The sequence below is a fragment of the Lepidochelys olivacea genome (genome assembly GCF_965140295.1).
Source record: "Lepidochelys olivacea isolate rLepOli2 genome assembly, chromosome: 1".
Taxonomy (NCBI): Eukaryota; Metazoa; Chordata; order Testudines; family Cheloniidae; genus Lepidochelys; species Lepidochelys olivacea.
The window spans coordinates 233,330,956-233,350,201 of record NC_140411.1 but is presented as its reverse complement, the minus strand read 5'-3'; the positions used below and the strand labels follow the sequence as shown (position 1 = coordinate 233,350,201).

The 19,246-nt window shown below is 41.1% G+C and overlaps 2 protein-coding genes across 6 annotated transcripts in view; one reads left to right on the top strand and one right to left on the bottom strand.

Moving 5' to 3' along the window:
- Positions 1-13,533, top strand: part of IRAG2 (inositol 1,4,5-triphosphate receptor associated 2) — a gene marked incomplete at its 5' end in the record, with an annotated part of 60,593 nt that extends 47,060 nt beyond the window's left edge. The window contains 14 exons of the mRNA XM_084627125.1: positions 67-183; positions 2,678-2,763; positions 3,459-3,531; positions 4,843-4,900; positions 4,987-5,014; positions 5,786-5,926; positions 7,760-7,894; positions 9,654-9,801; positions 10,830-10,879; positions 11,526-11,600; positions 11,675-11,739; positions 12,197-12,298; positions 12,479-12,586; positions 13,286-13,533. Of these exons, the coding sequence (XP_084483251.1) occupies positions 67-183; positions 2,678-2,763; positions 3,459-3,531; positions 4,843-4,900; positions 4,987-5,014; positions 5,786-5,926; positions 7,760-7,894; positions 9,654-9,801; positions 10,830-10,879; positions 11,526-11,600; positions 11,675-11,739; positions 12,197-12,298; positions 12,479-12,586; positions 13,286-13,529 (1,430 nt within the window). The 3' untranslated portion in view covers positions 13,530-13,533. The remainder of the gene's footprint in view (positions 1-66; positions 184-2,677; positions 2,764-3,458; positions 3,532-4,842; positions 4,901-4,986; positions 5,015-5,785; positions 5,927-7,759; positions 7,895-9,653; positions 9,802-10,829; positions 10,880-11,525; positions 11,601-11,674; positions 11,740-12,196; positions 12,299-12,478; positions 12,587-13,285) is intronic.
- Positions 13,534-13,945: 412 nt separating this feature from the next.
- The window catches only part of LOC311519986 (GTPase KRas), a 101,295-nt gene continuing 95,994 nt past the window's right edge, over positions 13,946-19,246 (bottom strand). For all 5 annotated transcript variants that reach the window (XM_084627141.1, XM_084627134.1, XM_084627136.1 and 2 more), the window contains 4 exons: positions 17,560-17,774; positions 16,610-16,777; positions 16,230-16,343; positions 13,946-14,318 (listed from right to left, as the gene is read on the bottom strand). In XM_084627141.1, coding sequence (XP_084483267.1) covers positions 14,043-14,318; positions 16,230-16,343; positions 16,610-16,777; positions 17,560-17,774 — 773 coding nt within the window. In that variant the 3' untranslated portion in view covers positions 13,946-14,042. The remainder of the gene's footprint in view (positions 14,319-16,229; positions 16,344-16,609; positions 16,778-17,559; positions 17,775-19,246) is intronic.

Here is a 19,246-nt window from a genome sequence, read left to right as displayed (position 1 = left end):
CATGCCCTTGAGTATATGCAGCTTCTTACCAGTAATGGCTCTGCCTTTTATTGCTTCCTATTCTAGAATTGCTCACTATGGAGACACAATTGTCTGAGGCTTCATGGGCAAAAGATGAAGACACATCAACCTGTATAGCAATGAAGAAAAATAAAGAGAAGGACCTGAATGATAATGTATCAGGTATTGTAGCTGCTCTGAAGATTTATCATGTGATAGGGAAACTGCTTGCTTCCAACATATCTTTTTGAAGTGAGGAAGTTGAGTAAGAGAGCTTTGCACAAATTTTAAGTCTACATTATGTTCAGAATAATAACTTTTTGGTCTGCAACTGCTTCCAGATTTCACTGGGACTCTGCACAAGTATAGGGCTTTGCTTGGGCAGGAGCCATTGCAGGATTAAGACCCAGGTTTAAGACCCTGCAAAAAGGGGCACGCAGAATGAGTTGGTAAAGATGATTCCTCTCTTGCCAGGGCTGGCAATCAGGCTCCTCTCATAAGCATTACATTTAATTCAGCTCTTCTGAAAATATAAACAAATGAGGAAAATTCTAAAGTACTGTGCCAGTTGATCCGTTGAAGGGAAATGGGGAAACCTCAGTCGAGCTATGTCAAACCTGAGCGGCCCAAAACATTGTGGGGAGGTGGGGGTGGAGAGAGTGTGAGGGAAGAGTTCAGACACTTCCCCCCAATGCACGTTTTTCAAAATCTTTAATCATCTGACCAGCTCTGTCAAAACATATGGAAGTAGAAAAGTGTGAGCTCACATTAAGATGTCAAGCAACACTAGTCTCATCTCTGTTTCTGAATGTATTTCCTTCCCTTAGTAAAACAAATGGCCCTACTTTTCTCCTTGAGTGCACACAAGCCTAAATTAAAGAAAATCATACATATACAGAGTATAAAAGCTGACTTAGAGTGCACCGCACAGAATAGCAGAGAACACTTGTTTTAAATATCGATTTAGAACACACTTCTAGAATATGCTAATTTAGTAATAAACCCCAGAGATGTCCTTCTTTTTCTGAACATTCATCTTCCTTTGGGCTGGGTTCTGAAGTGTCTAATTTTAGATGCCAGATTTAAGGTATTTGTTTCTTCACCAGTAATCTTCCTTTCTAATTTACTTTCATAAACCCTTTCTTGGAAAACCAGACCAGCCTGGCTTCAGAAAATAGCGTTGCTGGAGATATTTCACTTGGCTTATCAAGACTGTGTGCTGGGTGGAAGCACACAGTCTTGGGCACAGAGCCAGCGTGGGGTAGGATGGCAGAGCTCTGCCCATGGCTTAGATCCTACAAGTGCTAGTTTGAAATCTCAATATCCAGTTGTCCTATATCTTCCATGTTGTGCTAAACTGTCAGCACTCCACTTCTAAGGCATCACTATACTTGTACAGAATGTCTTTCTAATACAAATAGAGGCAGGAGGTTATTGGTGGATCTCTGCTGTTGCTTTCAGTAGTGCCAACCATAACATCTATTGCTTTTTGAAAGAATAAGGTAGGCTTTGTAGGGCTGACTTTTTTTGTTTGTTTACTGGCGTTAATTCAGTGTAAAGTCTGTAAAAGAGAAAATTCTAGAAGCTAAGTTCTTGATCACACTATTGACCGTGTTGCACATCCTGTTTCTTTGGTTTGTACTAATATAGACTCGTGTTTTGTTAATTTTTTTAAAAAGATTCTTTGCAGCCAGAGTTACCATTGCAGGAGAAGTGAACTCTTGGAATTACCTAACCTTCTGAGTGCTTGGCTGTGCAAACTTAATATTGCATTAGGTCTAGCTTCCTGTATGCTGCTACTTTTTGAATGTTTAAAAATTCAGCAGCCTCTCCAATGGAGCATATAACCTCCTAAAAAACAGAGGTGATCGGTTGTGGCACTTAAAATGATGTGTGCTTCTTAGACTGGAGTTGAGCAGTTTGTTACTCTTTGATCTGGAGCTCACAACCCTTTGGAGTTTAATAATCTGCTCTAGTTGTTGAACTTCTGCCTTCTTGCAGCTGAATAACTACCTGTACTGTGTACCACAGCTCACTTTAGACACCAAAGCGTCTACTGCGCATTATTCTAGCTTTTCAAATAAAGACCTAGCGCATGGAGCAGAACATGAAGGTACATTCAAGCATCTAAGTGATGGTAACTGAATTACATCTGCTGTACTCGCTCCCACACACTCCATAATGCTAAGCAGAGCACCACTTCCAAACCTCCTTTAGCCTCTTCATGTGAGATCAGAAATATTTTTTATAACTCTAAGCTGACTTTATTTTATTTTTTTAATTTAACTTCCCTCCCATCCCCCGAAAATTCAAATAGTCAAAGCATAGAAAACTTCAGCCCAAAGCAATTGTTTTGGAAAATTGAATATATAGAAACTGTCTTGCAAACTTGGAGCAGCTGCAACCAGCATGACTGATCAATATAAAGCTGTACTCCTTTGTCTTGTGATGCTTTGAGTCAATAAATGTGCCATAGCATCACTGTCTCTGCTTTCTATAGCACTCTGAGCTGCTGGCTTTCAAAGGCCTCTTTCTTTTTTGCATTTTCTTCTGGTAATTACTATGGAGGGTTTTATGAGAGAGCACTGGTGGTTTCTGCTTTAGAAATCTAGTTAATAGGTAACATTTGTTCATCTTTGAAACCTTTACATCCACTTTCTGGAATCTCTCTCTTCAGGTACTGATCTAACGACTAAAAGTGAATTTTGCCCCAGCATGGAAAATCACAAAACGACACCTGAAAAAGAACTAAAGCTAGATCTGGTAAGAGCTCGACTAGACTGCTAAAGTTTTAGGAATGCTGACATGTGCAACCCATTGGCTTTAGCTGTAAGAGAAGGCCAGGGAATGCTGCAGTGACAGATGGGGTGGCTTGAGAAACGGATTGCTTGGTATGTCTGAAAAGTCCCACACTAGGAAAACCTATTAAGGATGAAAGGGGTAAACACCGCCGTGGATTGGACTCCCCTCCCAGAGACTGTACTACCAGTTCCTTGGCTAGTGTCAATTGGATGCCAAAGGAGCTATGCTGATTTACATGAGCTGAGGATCTGGTCCAGGGATTCCCCTCATGGGTTCAGGCCAAATGGGATAGGCTTGGTGGTGGGTTGTGTTTTTTTTTTTTTTTTTTTTCCCTGCCCATCTTGGGCTACTTTAAATTCTCTCTATTTCATATTTCAGCATAGTAATCTGACTGCTTAAGTTCTAGATGGTGTCACTTCATGAGTTGTTTGCAAGGTAACATGAGCCTTCTCCGAGGAAGACCCAACTGATTTAGGGAGTGGAAGCCTTCCAACCCATTCAAGATCTAGTTTCCATACATAGTGGTAGCAGCAGTATAAAGTACCTGATTAGTTCACACAAACCCACTGTAGGACTAGAGTACCTCCATCATAGCTGATCTTCTTGTCCAGTATTTGTGGCAAGTTTGTATAATTACTCTCTCAAACCATTTTTAGGATACAGATGGGGAATCGGAAGCTATTAAAGAGCAGAGTGAACAAGTGTCTGCTACGGTTTCTGGTAGAAAAGGTAAATGGTCCTCGTTGAAATTCACATCACTTAACACATTAAAGCGCACGCTTGATTAGTGTCCAGTAAAACACATTGGTCTTAAACCTCAGAATGCTTGAATATTCTTATCCCTAATTTCTTTGTGTTTGCTGTACAACCGAACTATTGCTTGTACTTGGAACAGACTATCTTAATGCTTAACTATGATGGGAAAACTCTTAAAAGTGCATATAATGCAAAATAAAACCCTCTCTGACAAGGACACACTTTTTCATACTGAAAGCAAACGTTGTCTGTAGTTTTCAACGGGGTGTGAAGAGCTGATGAACCACTGAGCAGATCATGGGAATGATGGTCAATTCTGATACCATGGTGACAGAAATGTTCCAGGTTCCTACCACAGGGTACAAGCAGTTGCCAACACACAGACCTAGGATTATTGTTCATGTAAAGAGCTGACCGCTACAGAAGAATCTTTTACCTTGTATGATGTGCTTATTCTAGTCTGGCTTTGGAGAGGGAAGCAGCTTTGTCAATTTTATGTTGTGTAAACTTTAAAGTGTTTGTCATTAGGTATTAAAATGGAGAGGAACAAAATGCTATCCTACAAAGACATGCTCTTCATCCACCTCCTACCAGCACTAGTCTAATCCAGCTCTATTTTCCCTTGGACACTCTTGAGGGGTGTCCAAACAGGCCAAGCTTTTACTACACCCAATGATATCCTAATGCAAACTATGATACTTGCATCCCCTACTCCAACAGGGATATAGAGCAACTTCTTTCAACCCCATCAAAGGTTTGGGCAGTGTAAGAATCTGAAAGCTGGGTGTCAGTTTCTACTGAATCCAAGCTGGCTTTCCCTTTTAGGAAGTGCCTCACCTTTAGCCTTGGCTGTCTCTGCCCATGTGCTGATCCTTATTGAACTGTTAATAGTGAGTTTGGGGTGGCTTCTCTAATGCTTATCTTGAAGTTGTGGGGAGGAGGTTGTAGTGGGGACCAAAACCGAAGATCCAACTACTGCAAATTCAGATCTGGATCTGGACTTCTGTGGTTAAAGCCACAAACTAATCAAACAAGGACTGACTCTTTTTGGGGTCTTGGCCATTGAAAGGTAACACTAATGAGCTGCCTTGCTGACTTTTAACCTAGTTCTAATGCATGCTGCTGCTGCTACTACCAGACAATAGTTCAACCCAAGGAGTCTTAATCAAGTTTTTCCCTCTTGTGACTGAACTTTTTAAGTCTTTCATAAACTCCTCTTTTTAAGGGGAGTTTATTCCTCAACCTAACAACTAAAATTTTGTGTGTTGTCTCTTTAATTATCAGGGAATTCTTCTCCCACTATGACTGGCCTTAACATGACCAAAACCAAACAAAATGACAAGTATGTATCTCATGTAATCTGATGCCCATTTGCATTTACTTTGCACTATGCTCTTCTTATGTGGTTTATTCGTTTTCCTCCCACAGTGTTTCTCCTAATGAGAAGGAGATGGAGGTGAGTCTTGACTACTTGTATCCTGAAATATTTCAGCAAGTAGAACTCTTTCTAATGGTCCTTTCTTTCTGAAATTCAGGTAAATCATTTTTCAGTGTTCTGAGAGGTTTTAAAATTGACTTTCTGCCTCCCCTTCAAGTAATGAAATCCTTGATTTAGGTAAATATCCATGCCAGGGGTGTTACTGGACTTCCATGTCCAATTGAAGCCCGCTGTGTGCCGGCGGTGAAGGGAGATCCTTTCAGAGGATGAAGCTGAAATCTGTTTATCAAAAGATACTCACAAGCTGTGCAGGAAAAGGGGGAAGAGGAGGAAGGCTATAAAAATGACTCTCTTGTCATTATATAAACTTTTGGGTTTGAATTTTCTCCACTGGTGTCGTTTTGTGGAGGAAGGAGAGTTCTGGCCTAGACACAAGCTTCAGCCCAACAGAATGTGCTAACAGTACTGTTCATGTTGCCAGGCAGAATTGTTTAATGTTGCCTTTCCCAACAGGATGAACTGATGGGGATGTGGAGAGAGAGAGGGTAGCTATTCTGTTGGTAAACTAATTACCTATCACTAGATATGGGTAGAGTTGAAAATGTTGAGTTTTTTGGATTCAAAGCCTGTTGGGGAAGGTTCAGAACTGGGGTGTTCTCCTACAAAGCCTCCTCCTGCCATTCATGGAATCATTAGCACTAGCTATTGATTCTCTGAGGTAACTCTTACTTCTGTGATGCCTGATCTATTCAGTACTATGTCATGATGTTTTTTTCCCCCCTATGACAGGCAGAGTTTCTCAGATTGTCTCTGGGCTTTAAATGTGACTTGTTCACCTTGGATAAGCGAGTGAGGCTTGAAGAAAGGTCCCGAGATTTGGCTGAAGAAAACTTGAAAAGGGAGATCATGAATGGGCTGAAGCTGCTGGAGGTTAGCAATGGATGAGATTGGAAGGAGGGAGGGAGCGAGCGAGCAAGTGGCCTGACAGTACATTTTAATCCATAGAAATATGGGGCTGGAAGGAACCTAAATAGGTCTTCAAGTCCAGTTGGCTATGCAGAGGTAGAACCAGGTATACCTAGACCGATCCGACAGGTGTCTGTCTAACCTGTTCTTAAAAACCTCCAGTGATGGGGATTCCACCACCTCTCTTGGAAGCATGTTCCGTGCTTACCTATCCTTGTAGTTACAAAGTTTTTTCCTAATAGCTAACCTAAATATTCCTAGCTGCAGATTAAGCCCATTACTACTTCTCATTCCCTGAGAGGACATGGCGAACAATTGATCAGTTGTCTTCATAACAGCCCTTAAGCCTTCAAATATATTATCAGGTTCTTTCTCTCACCCCTTCCTCTCCCCCTCCCCCCAGGCTCCCCCGCCCCCACCCAAGACTAAATATGTCCAGTCTTTGATTGTTTCCTAATAGGTCAGGTTTTTCTTAAACTTTGTAATCATTTTTGTTGCTCTCCTCTGGACTCTTCCGTCTGTCCCCATCTTTCCTAAATTGTGGTGCCTGGAACTGAACACAATACACCTGTTGAGGCCTCACCAGTGCCAAGTAGAGTGGGGCAATTACCTCCCTTGTCTTACGTAAACACCTCAGTTAACAGCCCAGAATATTTGCCTTTTTTACAACTGCGTCACACTGACTCCTATTCAATTTCTAATTCACTATAACACCCAGCTCCTTTTCAGCGTTATTACTGCTTAGCCAGTTATTCTACATTTTGGCTTTGTGCATTTGCCTTTTCCTTCCCAAGGGTACTACTTTACACTTTTTCTCTCTGAAATCAATATGAAATTCAGGACCAATTCTCCTATTTGACAAGGTAATTCTGAATTCTAATCCTGTTCTCCAAAGTACTTGCAACCCCTCCCAGCTTGGTGTCAGCCACAAACTTTTTATAAGCACGTTCTCCTCTCCGTTATCCAAGTAACTAATGAAAATATTTTACATCCTCCTAGCGTGACTGCAAACCACTAATAACTACTCTTTGAGTTCAGTCTTTCAACCACTTGCACACCCAGCTTATAGTAACTTCATTTAGGCTATGGCTACACTAGAGAGCTTTCCTCGGTACTGATGCTGAGAGAGCTCTCCCGTCAGCTTAATTAATCTACCCCAACGAGTGATGGTAGCAGCTCTCCTGCCGATGTAGCGCTGTCCACGCTGGCACTTAGGTCAGTGTAACTTATGTCATTTGGGGGTGGCTTATTCTCACTGCTGCGCGACCCAAGTTATAGTGATATAAGTGGTAGTGTGTACACAGCCTTACTTAATGTAAAGTTTTTGCTGGATTTTATTTTTGGATTTGATCATATAAATAGAGTCAAATATGGCTTTGTTTAGCACTGAGGTTTTTTGGTCTTTTTTTATTTTTAAATGTGTATATTACAGACACTGAAGAGTTTTTTAGAAAGCAACAAATGGGACATTCTTCTGTTCCGAGTGCTCTTGTAGTGAGCTAATAAAACCATAAAGTGAATGTCAAACTTACAGTTCTTAGCTGGTGTAAATCAGCGTAACTCCTTTGTTTTTTCCAGCGGTGCGGAATTTAGTTACACCAACTGATTATCTGGCCCTAACATATTTGATCATGCAAACAGGTACGCCCAAGCAGAATCCCATTTAGGTGTGATCGCTTCCTTTGCAGAGTAACATTCACTCCACAAGCCGCTAGACTGGCATCTCACTTATTAGCGCTGTTACATTTCCCTCTTCTTTCCTCCCCACCTCTCCCCCTCCGCCCGTGAACTTCTCAGTCTCTAGCACCTTTGTGTGACGAAGATAACCAAGCACAGGAGATCGTTAAGAAGCTGCAGGAAAGCTTGCAGTTCCTTAGCCAGTATGCTGCCAGACTTGCTAGTAGAGCAGAGATGTTGGGAGCCATTAATCAGGTAATCGGATTCAATTACTACTTTATGTAAAGTAAGGAAGCTTTCTTTAGTCTAAAGATCTCTCTAACAGATTCCACTCAGTATTTGTAATTGAACTTGTAGTTTATACAGTACACAATTTACTGGAACAATAGTATTAAAAAGCATGTTATGTTGGTGATCTGCATGCTCATTTGTATCACTGTCACATCTAGGAGTCCTATTCACGGACCAAGATCCTAGTGTGGTAGGTGCTGTGCAAGTAAAACAAAAGCAGTCCCTATCCCCAAAAGCCTACAATTTAAATATAAGACAAGATACAACAGCTGGATAGATAGATGGAAGTACAAGGAAAAGGTGAGATAATATCAGTCAGATAGGCAATGGTCTCAGCACACCATGGCCTATCCATTGTCAAGTTTTTATAGGCATCATGGAAAAGGGGAGGTTTTAAGAAGGACAAAAATGTGTTTTGCAGATGTTTACTCAAAGCATCTCCCAAGCATGAGGGGCAGTATGGGGGAAAGCATGAAGGTGCTTGAAAACTTAACAAGTGGGAGATGGAGATATTGGGGTTCCCCCTCAAGACCGCTTCCAAAACTCCAGTATTCGTCACTTAGCTTTGCTGTATGCCAAATAAAAGGAAACTATGTGGAGTTGATCAAGCTAAAGCATCAGGGATGGGTTTAGGTATAGGGTACGCACACCCAAAGTTACACACACCTTCTCCTGGTATACATTTCTACCAACACTATAACACATGAATTCCTAACTATACATTGTATCATATGCTTTGGGATTGGCTTGGTTATGCTTCAGGAACCAATCCCTGTACCTATCCATACTGTGTGCATGCCTGAGCTACTTTTTACCTCATCTTCCATTCCAGGCTTATCTTGTCCATTGTAAATGGTATCAGGGTGTTTTCCTATTATCTCCGCTAGTACAGATATTCCATCTCTAGTCTACTGATCCATTTAACTTCCCAATCATCCCCACTAAAAAATGAGGCATAGAAATGTAGGCATGAAATGTAGGACTGGAAGGGAGCTCGACAGGTCATCTAGTCTAGTCCTCTGCACCAAGGCAGGAATAATTATTATCGAAACCAGAGGTTCTCAAACTATTGTACTATTCACACAGCTAGCCTCTGAGTGCGACCCTCCCCCCCCCCCAGTAAATTAAAAACACTTAACACTTTTTAACATATATTTAACACCATTATAAATGCTGGAGGCAAAGCAGGGTCTGGGGTAGAGGCTGACAGCTCGCAACCCCTCATGTAATAACCTCGTGACCCCTGACCCCCAGTTTGAGAACCCCTGCTCTAAATCATCCCTGACAGATGTTACTTATGTCTTGGCCAACATGAGACTGGCATCATGGGCAATCAGAGGCAGAAGTCAACATCTCAATAGTGAATGAGAGATGATAGGTCACGAAGGGCCTCGAAACTGAAGACCAGCAGCTTGTGTATGATAGAGAAAGGGGGAGCAAGTGGAGGGATTCAGAGGGGTGATGTGGTCTGCTAGGAAAATGATCTTTGCAGCATCTTTGCATTCATCTTTGAACGAATGAGTGCGGCAAGATTGAGAAAAGGAAGCTGCTGTGATCAAGATGTGAGGTGAGTTGAGACCCCGGACAAGAGTGTGTGTTTGTTGTGTGGATGGATATGAAAGGCCATAAGTTAGAATGATTATGTGGGTGGTTTTACTCCAAGCATAATTCAATGTCCTGAAGAGCTAACGTTTTTCACCGAGTATTGCATTTACTTTGCTAGGAGAGCCGTGTCAGTAAGGCAGTAGAAGTGATGATTCAACATGTGGAAAACTTGAAACGCATGTATACAAAAGAGCATGCAGAACTTGAGGAGTTGAAACAGGTCTTGCTACAAAATGAAAGATGCTTTAATTCCTTTGGGGATCAAGGTAATTGTTAAACCTAAGCATATTTTCATTTCTCTTCTAAGTAACTGCCATCAGTTGAGCCCTTTAGCTTGTATTTATAAAGCTGCTTGATTTCCTTGGATGGGAGGTGCTATAGAAATACTTTATCTCCTGTACAGTTATGATACCGAACTGTAATGTGTAGCAGCAGAAAAACTTATTGATTGTCCTAACTTAGATGATTATTGGAAACATTTAAGGGCAACTATAACTTCAGACTTTTAAGCAGACCCTCCTGAATCTCTGAAAACATCTCTCATTTCACTCATGGAGTAGCAGGCCTCTTTGGAAGGTGCAACACAGGCTGGTGAATTTGACTCTTATATGCAGTAAATTACAAATTGGATGTTCATTTTAATGTACATCTGATCAATCTTCAGTGGCCTGAGTTCAGAAGCTCCAAGCTTTTGAGACTCCAATGGAAGTTGGAGGCGTTCAGCGCTCTGAAAATCAGAGCACATTTCTTTAAATTTAAAAGATCCTAGTCTTACGTGCACAGCGCACACATCCTTGCAGAAGCTCTTTAGCCAAGAAGGAAGGAGTAAAAATTGGCATGGAGAAGTACTCCATCCTGTAAAAACAGATTTAACTTGTTAAAGATAAAGTAGATCTGCTGGGCTCATTAACAAGGTCTAGTTAAGAAGTGACCCCTCCTGCACAGGGCATGCACTAATGTGCAATGTTAACTAGCTTAGGTAGTTTGAGCTAATGGTTACAAGTCTCTAGCTGTATCCAGTATTTATTTGTTCGTTGGCCATTTTTAAATCTCTTTTCAGAGAGACCAGTGGGTGAGAGATCCACTCACCCACCTTGTAGCCATGTTTGGCCCAGGATATTAGAGACACGACAACACTGATTTGTTTTTGACACTTGCTGCTTGGGTTTTTCCCCCCCAGAGATGCTTAGCTGCTGTAAACTTAAATAGGACCTGCAGATGGTCAGACCATCTGGCTCTCTTCCACAATGGCAATCTTTAAAAATCTGCTTACAATACCATTTCCTCTTTACAGATGAATCTACAAATAAAAAGCTTCCAAGTTCTCTCAACTTCAAGGTACCAGTACCACTGAAATTTATAAAAGTAAATGGAATGCTGTGTGCTCTTCAGAGCTGCCTTGTACATGTACTCCACTGGGGCTTGACATCCACATGAAAGCTGTATCTATTAGGCTCTCTCTAACTCCCTAAACTCACAAAAGCAAACTAACTTGATTAGATATGCTAACATTTCAAAGGAAAAACTTTAAAATTTCAATGTGCTGCTGTAAGTGGGTCCATAATCTCTCTTTTTGAGGCCCGTCCCTCTTGAGTGCAACAACTATTGCTCTCATGGGGTCCTCAACAATGAAGCTCTCAAAAGAGTGGTCTTTAACATACTGAGCCAAGAGATATCTAAAAGCAAGTTTGGCAATAGGATCTATATTTTGCGCTCCAGTAGGTTAACTTAAGACCTCTTTAAATTTCAGAATTTGCAGTAGCAGATACACATGGATGTTGTTTCTAATCTGGAAAATAACCCGCATATTAATATGTAAAATTATTTTTTTTAAGAAAGCATACTTCAAGTACTACCCAGATGTATCTTTTTAGTGTTTATACTAACTAAACATCAACTTTTATAAATCTACGCCTCCAATTAACATGCTTAAAACTAGTAGTTAATCTAACCAATGCATAATAGTTGTTAATAGCTCTTCTTTGTGTAGCCATCATCCCTGCGAAGAGTCAGTATTGCAGCATTGCCCAGGAATATTGGAAACATTGGTAGTGGTTTGCCGCTGGTAAGTAAGGGTTGTCAAAGGGTGACTGTTTTCATTCTCAAACTGGTCAGTTTGCATTTTACCTTCTTTTACAGGCCCAATTATATGGAACTGATGGAAATGAAAAAAGTGACAAATTCAACAGACGATCAAGCAGTTGGTAAGGCTACTTGATTTTTTGTTTGTTTTTAAATGGGCCTTAATTTTTCAACTTCATTATGGCTGTAGTAAACCGTTCCACTGGAGTAGCTTACTAAGGATCTTTTGGAAGTAATGCTGTAAATGTCTATGCTATGTAAACCCTGAAGTTCAGCTTTTACACTCTCACCCAAGTGTCCACATCAAGAGGCCTGAAGTTCAAATTTAAGAGGTTCGGCGTTCCCATGGACTTCAACTGCAAGGACATGTGAAAATTTGAAAATCTGGCACCTTATAGTTTCTGCTTAAATATTAAACTGGGAGTCAAACTTGAAAAATATTTCCCAAAATCTTCATAGCCTACCCCAACATTAAATAAGCATGCTCGTTTATCTCTATCTTGCACTGAAGTTATTTTCTTTACTGTGATCTGAAAGCTTTAGCTGAAGTACTTATTTTCAAGTATGTACATTTGGCAGGGGCCGACTGGGATCAAAACAAAATGAGAAGCGTCCTTCACTGCGACGATTCATTAGCACATATTCCTGGACAGAGTCTGAGGAAGAAAAGTCTGAAACAAAGTAGGTCTTGATTACTTAATCTGCAAGACTTCAAGGTGGGCTTGCTTCTTGCGCTTGACACCATGTTGCATGTCAAAGCTGTTGTAAACTGGAATACTTACTCTATTTATAAAAATGTGCCTGTTTGTGTATTGATGAGTGTTTACCAGGAAACTTTTAAGTTCTAAAACTTACTTGCAGAACCAAACAGGCAGAACCACCAGTTGAAGAAATACAAGAAGACAAAGCAAGGAAGTTAAGTGTTACTGAAAGGGGGAAAAATCCATCAAAATGGAGTCTAGGATCAGCGTAAGTTTCTCAATTGCAAACATGAATTTCTGTAAGGGGAAGTAGTGGTCCAGTGGAGGACATGGGAAGAGGAAGCAGAGTGGTAATCTTGACTTTTTATTGATGTCAGCCTTTCAAAGTAGGAAGCATTAAGTAGTCGGTTAGCAGGTTAAAGCTCTACTTTTGGTGCTAGTCAAGAACAGAACAACTTCTGGTATGACAAGCTCACAAATTCATCTTGAGATGTGACCCCTTGCAGTGTGGTGCTCTGCCTCAACACTGCCCCTCGGAGATCAAAGCCTAAGTTCTTAACTAGTCCAGATAGCCCTGTCATTCTAAATTTACAGAGGAAGGCACTGGAGTATACATTAAACCCTTCTGTTGCAGAAAAAATGGCTGATATTTGCAATGCCCACTAAGAGATTTAGCCACACACTTTCCATTAATGCGAATGGAATGTGTGAAGAAATCCCATATTTGCCTTTGAAAACAGTTTTTGTGCCTCTTCAGAGTTTTCTATAAAACATCTTTAGCATCTAGTGCTGACTGGAGCCTGCATTGTAAACCCAGAATATAACATGCCAGTGTAGCTGGCTATTAGTACAGCGGCAAACTTGTCTTCAATACATACAATTTATATTCTGGATTAGTAGTCAGACAATATGATATTTAAACCTTGAAGAAAAGCATGTCTGTCCTATGTTTATGGCTTCTCCACAGTTGCAACATCATGTCATCGTGGGCATCTCATCTGAAGACTTCCTTCTCCAAGGCTAACAAAACTCTCTGGATTTCTCTTACCATCATTGTATTCCTTGCTGCACTCACAAGCTTCCTCACAGGTCTCTCTCTCCAAAGACCTGCAGATGCTGCCCCGGTGGGAACTGGAAGTTCCTGGACATCACTACAACAACTGCTGTGGCCACATACTAAACTTCAACACAATGGACCACCACCAGTATAACACACAATCTGTATTTTAATTTGTAAAATCTTCCTTTTTTTCCCCTCCCCTAGACGTCCTGTTTTGACTCAATTTGTGTTATATAAACTAGTGTAAACATAGCTCTCAAGTCTAGAATTACTTAACTTTCTAATATGAGTTGAGGTAGTATATTTAAAATCCCTTTTGAAGCTTTTTAGACTATACTTAACGTTCAATGGTAAAACATTTTAAAGCATGATTGGGAAATAAAACTTCCCCCTCTGACCACAGAAGACTATCTTCCCAAATGTCTTAATCCTGTTCAAGATTAGAACAACCTAAAAAATAGCTGTCTCTCCTTTTGAAGCTTGTAATAAATGGGTCTACATGTGTAGTTACTAGAAAGTAATGAATTTTATTCGCAAAAACTTTTTCTTAATGCATTTTTAGGCATTTAAAAAGCTGTTTTGATTTGCATGTGAAATGAGACATCAAATGTAATGTTATTGACCGAGTTCTTGATGCTCAATAAAGTTAATTTAAAATATTGGCTTAAGAGTATGTTAACACTCTAGTAGCAATGAGCAGTTGGTATACAGCATCAATAAATAGGCAGCTGGCTTTCTTTACTTTTTCAATTGCTTCTTCACTGGCAAAATCTTTGATCAGATGGTACAGAGTAGAATGAAATTCAGTATTGTTCGCTAGATCTTCTGAGAAGGCTTCGCTAGTTTCACTGATTATAAGCCTTTGTGCTCGCTGACCATTAAACATATAAAGGGACCAGTCTTCATCTTTAACAGCATTGGTTTTAAGGTGTTCACTCACCTACAGCAGAATGGAAGAGTAAATGCTGTAACATTACTACATTTTCTAGATAGACATACAGTTAATGTAGGGAGGAAAGCTGATAGCTTGGGATGCTGAGACCCAGGCTTAATTCCCTGCTCCAGCAGAGACTTGTGTAACTTTGGATCTCGCCCTAGGTGTCTTGATCAAAAGAGGAAGGTGCCTGAATCCAAAATGTAGGTCCTCAAAATCCCCATAGTGCCAAATGTCAGTGGGCACGTGCACCACCACTTAAGTCCTGATGCGGAGTATGTGACTTAGGGAAATGTCTAGTCTGAGCTCCTGCATTTGTTCTGTCAGGGGAGGGCTAATATGGTAGATGTCCTCAGATGCTTACAGTGCTTATGGGATCAGGCCCTGCATGCAACAGCAGAAGGTGGTGTTTTAGCCAACGCTGCATGGGTTACAGCACTTCCAGCAGGAGGTGGGAAACCTGGATTCAAGTCCCCTTCTCCCCCTGTCCCCTCACCCCCAGAAAAAAGAGCATGGATGTGAAACCTGGGTCTTCTGCCTCCTGGATGAATGCTCTAACCACTGTGGTTTTTAGATATTGGGCCACCATGATTCTTTGTCAGAGCTGGCTAACTAGGTTTAGGCACCTAAATCCAGAAGAGAGCCTGTAAATTATAAGTGGTAACTGGACTGTCCCTTCCACCCTTCCTGAGGCACATACCCCTGTCCTCTGCATTTTGTATTGTCTAATTTAGGTGGCTCCCCACCCAGCTTGCTGGCTTTTGAGGGTCCTGTTCAAGGTAGCCAGGCTCCCTCAGGAAGGCCAACAGGAATCTTGTGTAGGGACAAATAGTTACATATGCATCTAGTATCTCTAAACACACTGAGCCAAGTAACTCCGATTCCAGGATTAACATCTCAGTTACTCAAACAGATTAACATTGTAGCTTCCTGGTGATTGGCCAGAAGATACCTTAATCATAGCAATTCACTAATTCCTCTTGAGGATTCTTTGAAAAGTGGTGGTGATTAAAGTTGTCCATGGTGACATTTATCTTTCATCAAATCCAAGGAAAGGGTGGGAATATTGTAGACTCATTTATTCAATAATACTGTTAAAATTATTTGCCTTAGAGCTCCAAATTTACTAATGGCATTTAGTATCTAGCAAGTGGGAGTTAACAGCTGTTGTCTTGCACTGCGTAAGTCTTACAGAACAAAATTACTCAACCTTGACATTTTGTATATTAACCTGTAGAAGTAAGTGTGTGTGTGTGTGACGACTACTAGTTTCCCCTCTCAAATGGGGGTGGGAGCAAATGTATGACCTATAATAGCAAGGGGTTAATTATCTTACCTGCAGTCAGAGGCTGCAACTGAATCTACTCTACCTACCTGCCAAAAGAGCTCCTCTCTGTCCTACCAGGGAACAGAAAATAAGTGAGGAAGAATCTCCCTTCTCTATGCCTTGAAAGAAGTGGATGTTAAAACTGACACCTGAGGTCTGCCTGCAAAAGAGGAGCACTGTGGGCTGCTCTGAAGGGAAGGCGAGCTCAGGTTACAGCTGGCCAACTAATAAAATCATCACATATCTAATGGGTAATGGAGGACTCTGCCTCAGCCTACCTTTGAATGAAAATCCTTTTTGTACCCAGCGATAGAGCTGGAGAGACCAGGTAGCCCTGGACTGTGCTAAACTTTCATAACCAAGCTTATAGGTCACCTGGCATATAGAACTGTTAAGCAGAGTAACTGAAGACCCCAAAAGATGCAATCTCAATAGCCAAAGGACTGTTACTTAGCAAAGGTATCGGTGAGTTCACCAGGGGCCAGGCCTTAGAGAAAGCTCTTCATTTCAGAAACATGACCTAGCTGTAGTTCAGTGTTGCTTATCTAGTCATATATTACATTATTTTGGACTAAGTCTAAAAAAGCAACCTTAAAAACTACTTGATCTTGACCAGATGCCAGATTCCACTTGCTCCAACTGAAAGCAAAAGAAGATGCAACCAGCGCCATCTGTTGGTAAGTTGTGTCTTCTGCTAGTGGAGTCTGTAACATAAAGGGTACAAATCAGAAACCACGGATCCAACAAATCACACCACTTTATGCTAGACTACCACATTGAAGGCAAGCTCTGGGCAAAAGATAGTGGGCCAGATTCTGGTTCCTGCTCCTTTGGGTGGCTCTGCAGCTGTCTCACCCAGGTACCTGAGGGTTCTGTATGGCGTAGATCCACCTTTGTGCCAAAAAATGTTGTCTACAGGTAGAAAATTGGATTTTTTTTTTTAAAAAAAAGTAGGTCATAGCTGTCTCACCTTCTTGTTCACGCAGACGTACTTGTAAGAGTAGTCTGATGGGAAAATGTTCACTCCAGCCTTTTTCAAAGCAATGGTCAGGTCAATTGGAGATGTCCATTTTCCTGTCAAGTGGGAAAGTTTTTCACTCCCATCCACAGTTATTGAAGACAGCATACACTGATTACCCTGTTGCATGAAGCAATAAAAACCATTTTTACTGATATTCTGTACTTCAGGCCTTTTAAAAATAATTTACTTTTTTCTCATGTCTACTTTATAAATACCTCTGATGCATACACATTCACCTGCACCCCATATCCCCAGCACTACCAACCAATAGCTGCCAGGACCAAAACTTCAAATGGGTGTCTGTCTGCACTGGGAAGGATGCATGTCTGCTATTGCCCAGCACCTCATCTGCTCTGTTCACCCCTGCCTCTAGAGTGTTCTCAGCCTAGAGAGTTTAGGATAAGTAGTGCCACCATAGTGGCTCTTAATTCAGCTGGCAGTTACCTGTCAGATTTTGAGGGTAACTAGATGGTAGATTTGTGTATGTAAATCAGAGGAGGAGATTTTACACCAAGCAAGTAGCATTAAAATTGAAGAGCTACCTTTTAAGACTCATAAACTAGAGGGGGAAAGAGGGGTAATTTGTGGTGAGCTGTGCTTTGTATGATGGTCCTGAATTTAACATGGGATGGGGGGGAGCTGCAGCTTTCAAAATACATTAATTAGAACTCTGTTAGCAGTATGCTGCCTGCTGGCCCTTCTGGGCAAAAACCTAGGCTAAAGCACCAGTTCTATTCCCTACCCTGCACCTTCCCAATTCCATGATGAGGGGGTGGGGTCAACACACAATTATCCTCACGCTTTCATCCTTACTAGGGCAGCCTGACTCAAAAATTAGCTCTGATAAATAACCATAAGGGTCTGTAGTTGAGCTGCATGTATCAAGAGATTTACTGTACCTTAATCTGCATTTGAACTTCTGCAAAAGCTGTAACAACAGTGAAAAGTAATTCATCTGTGCCATTAGGTCTCAGTTCCCATGACTGATATGGCATATTGAGGTGAGCATCCTGAAGCAGTGTGATTGTATAAAAAGCATCCATCTCAAAAGAGATTTGTTTCTCTTTCATTTTGTACTTTATGTCACTGATACCATCAGTTCTCCATTGTTTGCCTACATTATATACATAAAAAAAAAAAAAGGAAAAAATTGTTAGAGCTGCTGCTTTTGATGGTGTTAGCACAATTCTGAACTTGGGTCAAGTGGTATGCTGAGCTCTGGAGAATCTTAGGCATGTAATACAGACAATAGATGTTAAGAGAAAGATAGTCTTACAATTGGTATCAAAATTTCTCCCTAGCCTAAAAATGATAAATGAAAACACGGATGATGGTGCAGCTAACAGTCTGGGAGCTCATTTATAATAAATACTACTCTCAAACTTTAATACATAAAGTGTCAAATTCCACTTTAATGTAGATCTGGAATAACTTTACTGACATCCAGTCGGGTTACTTTGGATTAACACTGGTGTGAGAACAGTATTTGGCCTTTTAAATATATATGATTTGAAAGTAGAATTTGGCTCAAGATCTATTTATATACTGTAATTAAATTTTCTAGCTATAATTTTTCTTATAACCATCAATGGTGTACTGTTACACTGTTGAGACTAAAATAAATGGCACAGAGGAACTGCAGCACTATTGATGGTAAGTTAGTTCTATTCAAGCCAGCTATTGTAATTTGGTTGTTTGCACATTGAGGAAAAAAACGGTTAGTTATCTCTCGTAACTGTTGTTCTTTGAGATGTGTTGCTCATGTCCTTTCCACGTTAGGTTTGTATTTGCCCCATGCACCGGTGCCAGAAAATTTTCCCCAGTGGTATCCATAGGGCCAGCTCTGGCACCCTCTGGAGTGGAGTGGGTATATGCCGGTTTAAGAGGTGCCATTGTCTCTCCCCCCTCCTTCAGTTTCTCCTTGCTGGAACTCCGACAGAGGGTCAGGAGGGTGAGTCATGGAATGGACAAGAGCCACACATCTCAAAGAACAACAGTTATGAGAGGTAAGTAACCATTTTTTTTTCTTCGAGTGATTGCTCATGTCCATTCCATATTAGGTGACTCACAAACAGTGCCTCTGGAGGTAGACCAGGATTCTTGGATGCACGGATTACAAAAACGCTCTCCCGAAGCCAGCGTCATCTCAGGCCTGCTGGGTGGTGAAGGCATGGACAGATGACTACGTTTGCGATCCTGCAGATGTCCTGGATCAGAATGTGAGCCAGGAATGCTGCTGACGATGTCTGTGCTCTTGTTGAATGAGCTGTTACTATCAGCGGCAGAGTAGAAAAGCACCACGGGTACAACTGCTTGTCGAAGCAAGAGGATCTTCCGCCACCATCACTGGCAGTAAGAAGGAACTGAAGGTGGGGGGAGGGCTGCCAGCACACACACCTAACATGGAATGGACATTAGCAAGAATTGGAAGAAGAACATATTTACTAAAACTGACCAGGAAACTTTGGTCAAAACATTTTTTCATGGGAATTTACTGATTTATTGAAATCAAAACATTCTTCAGACGCAGTTCAATTTTGATTAAGTTTCTCCAGAAACAAGGTAAATTCTGAAACCAGGACTTCC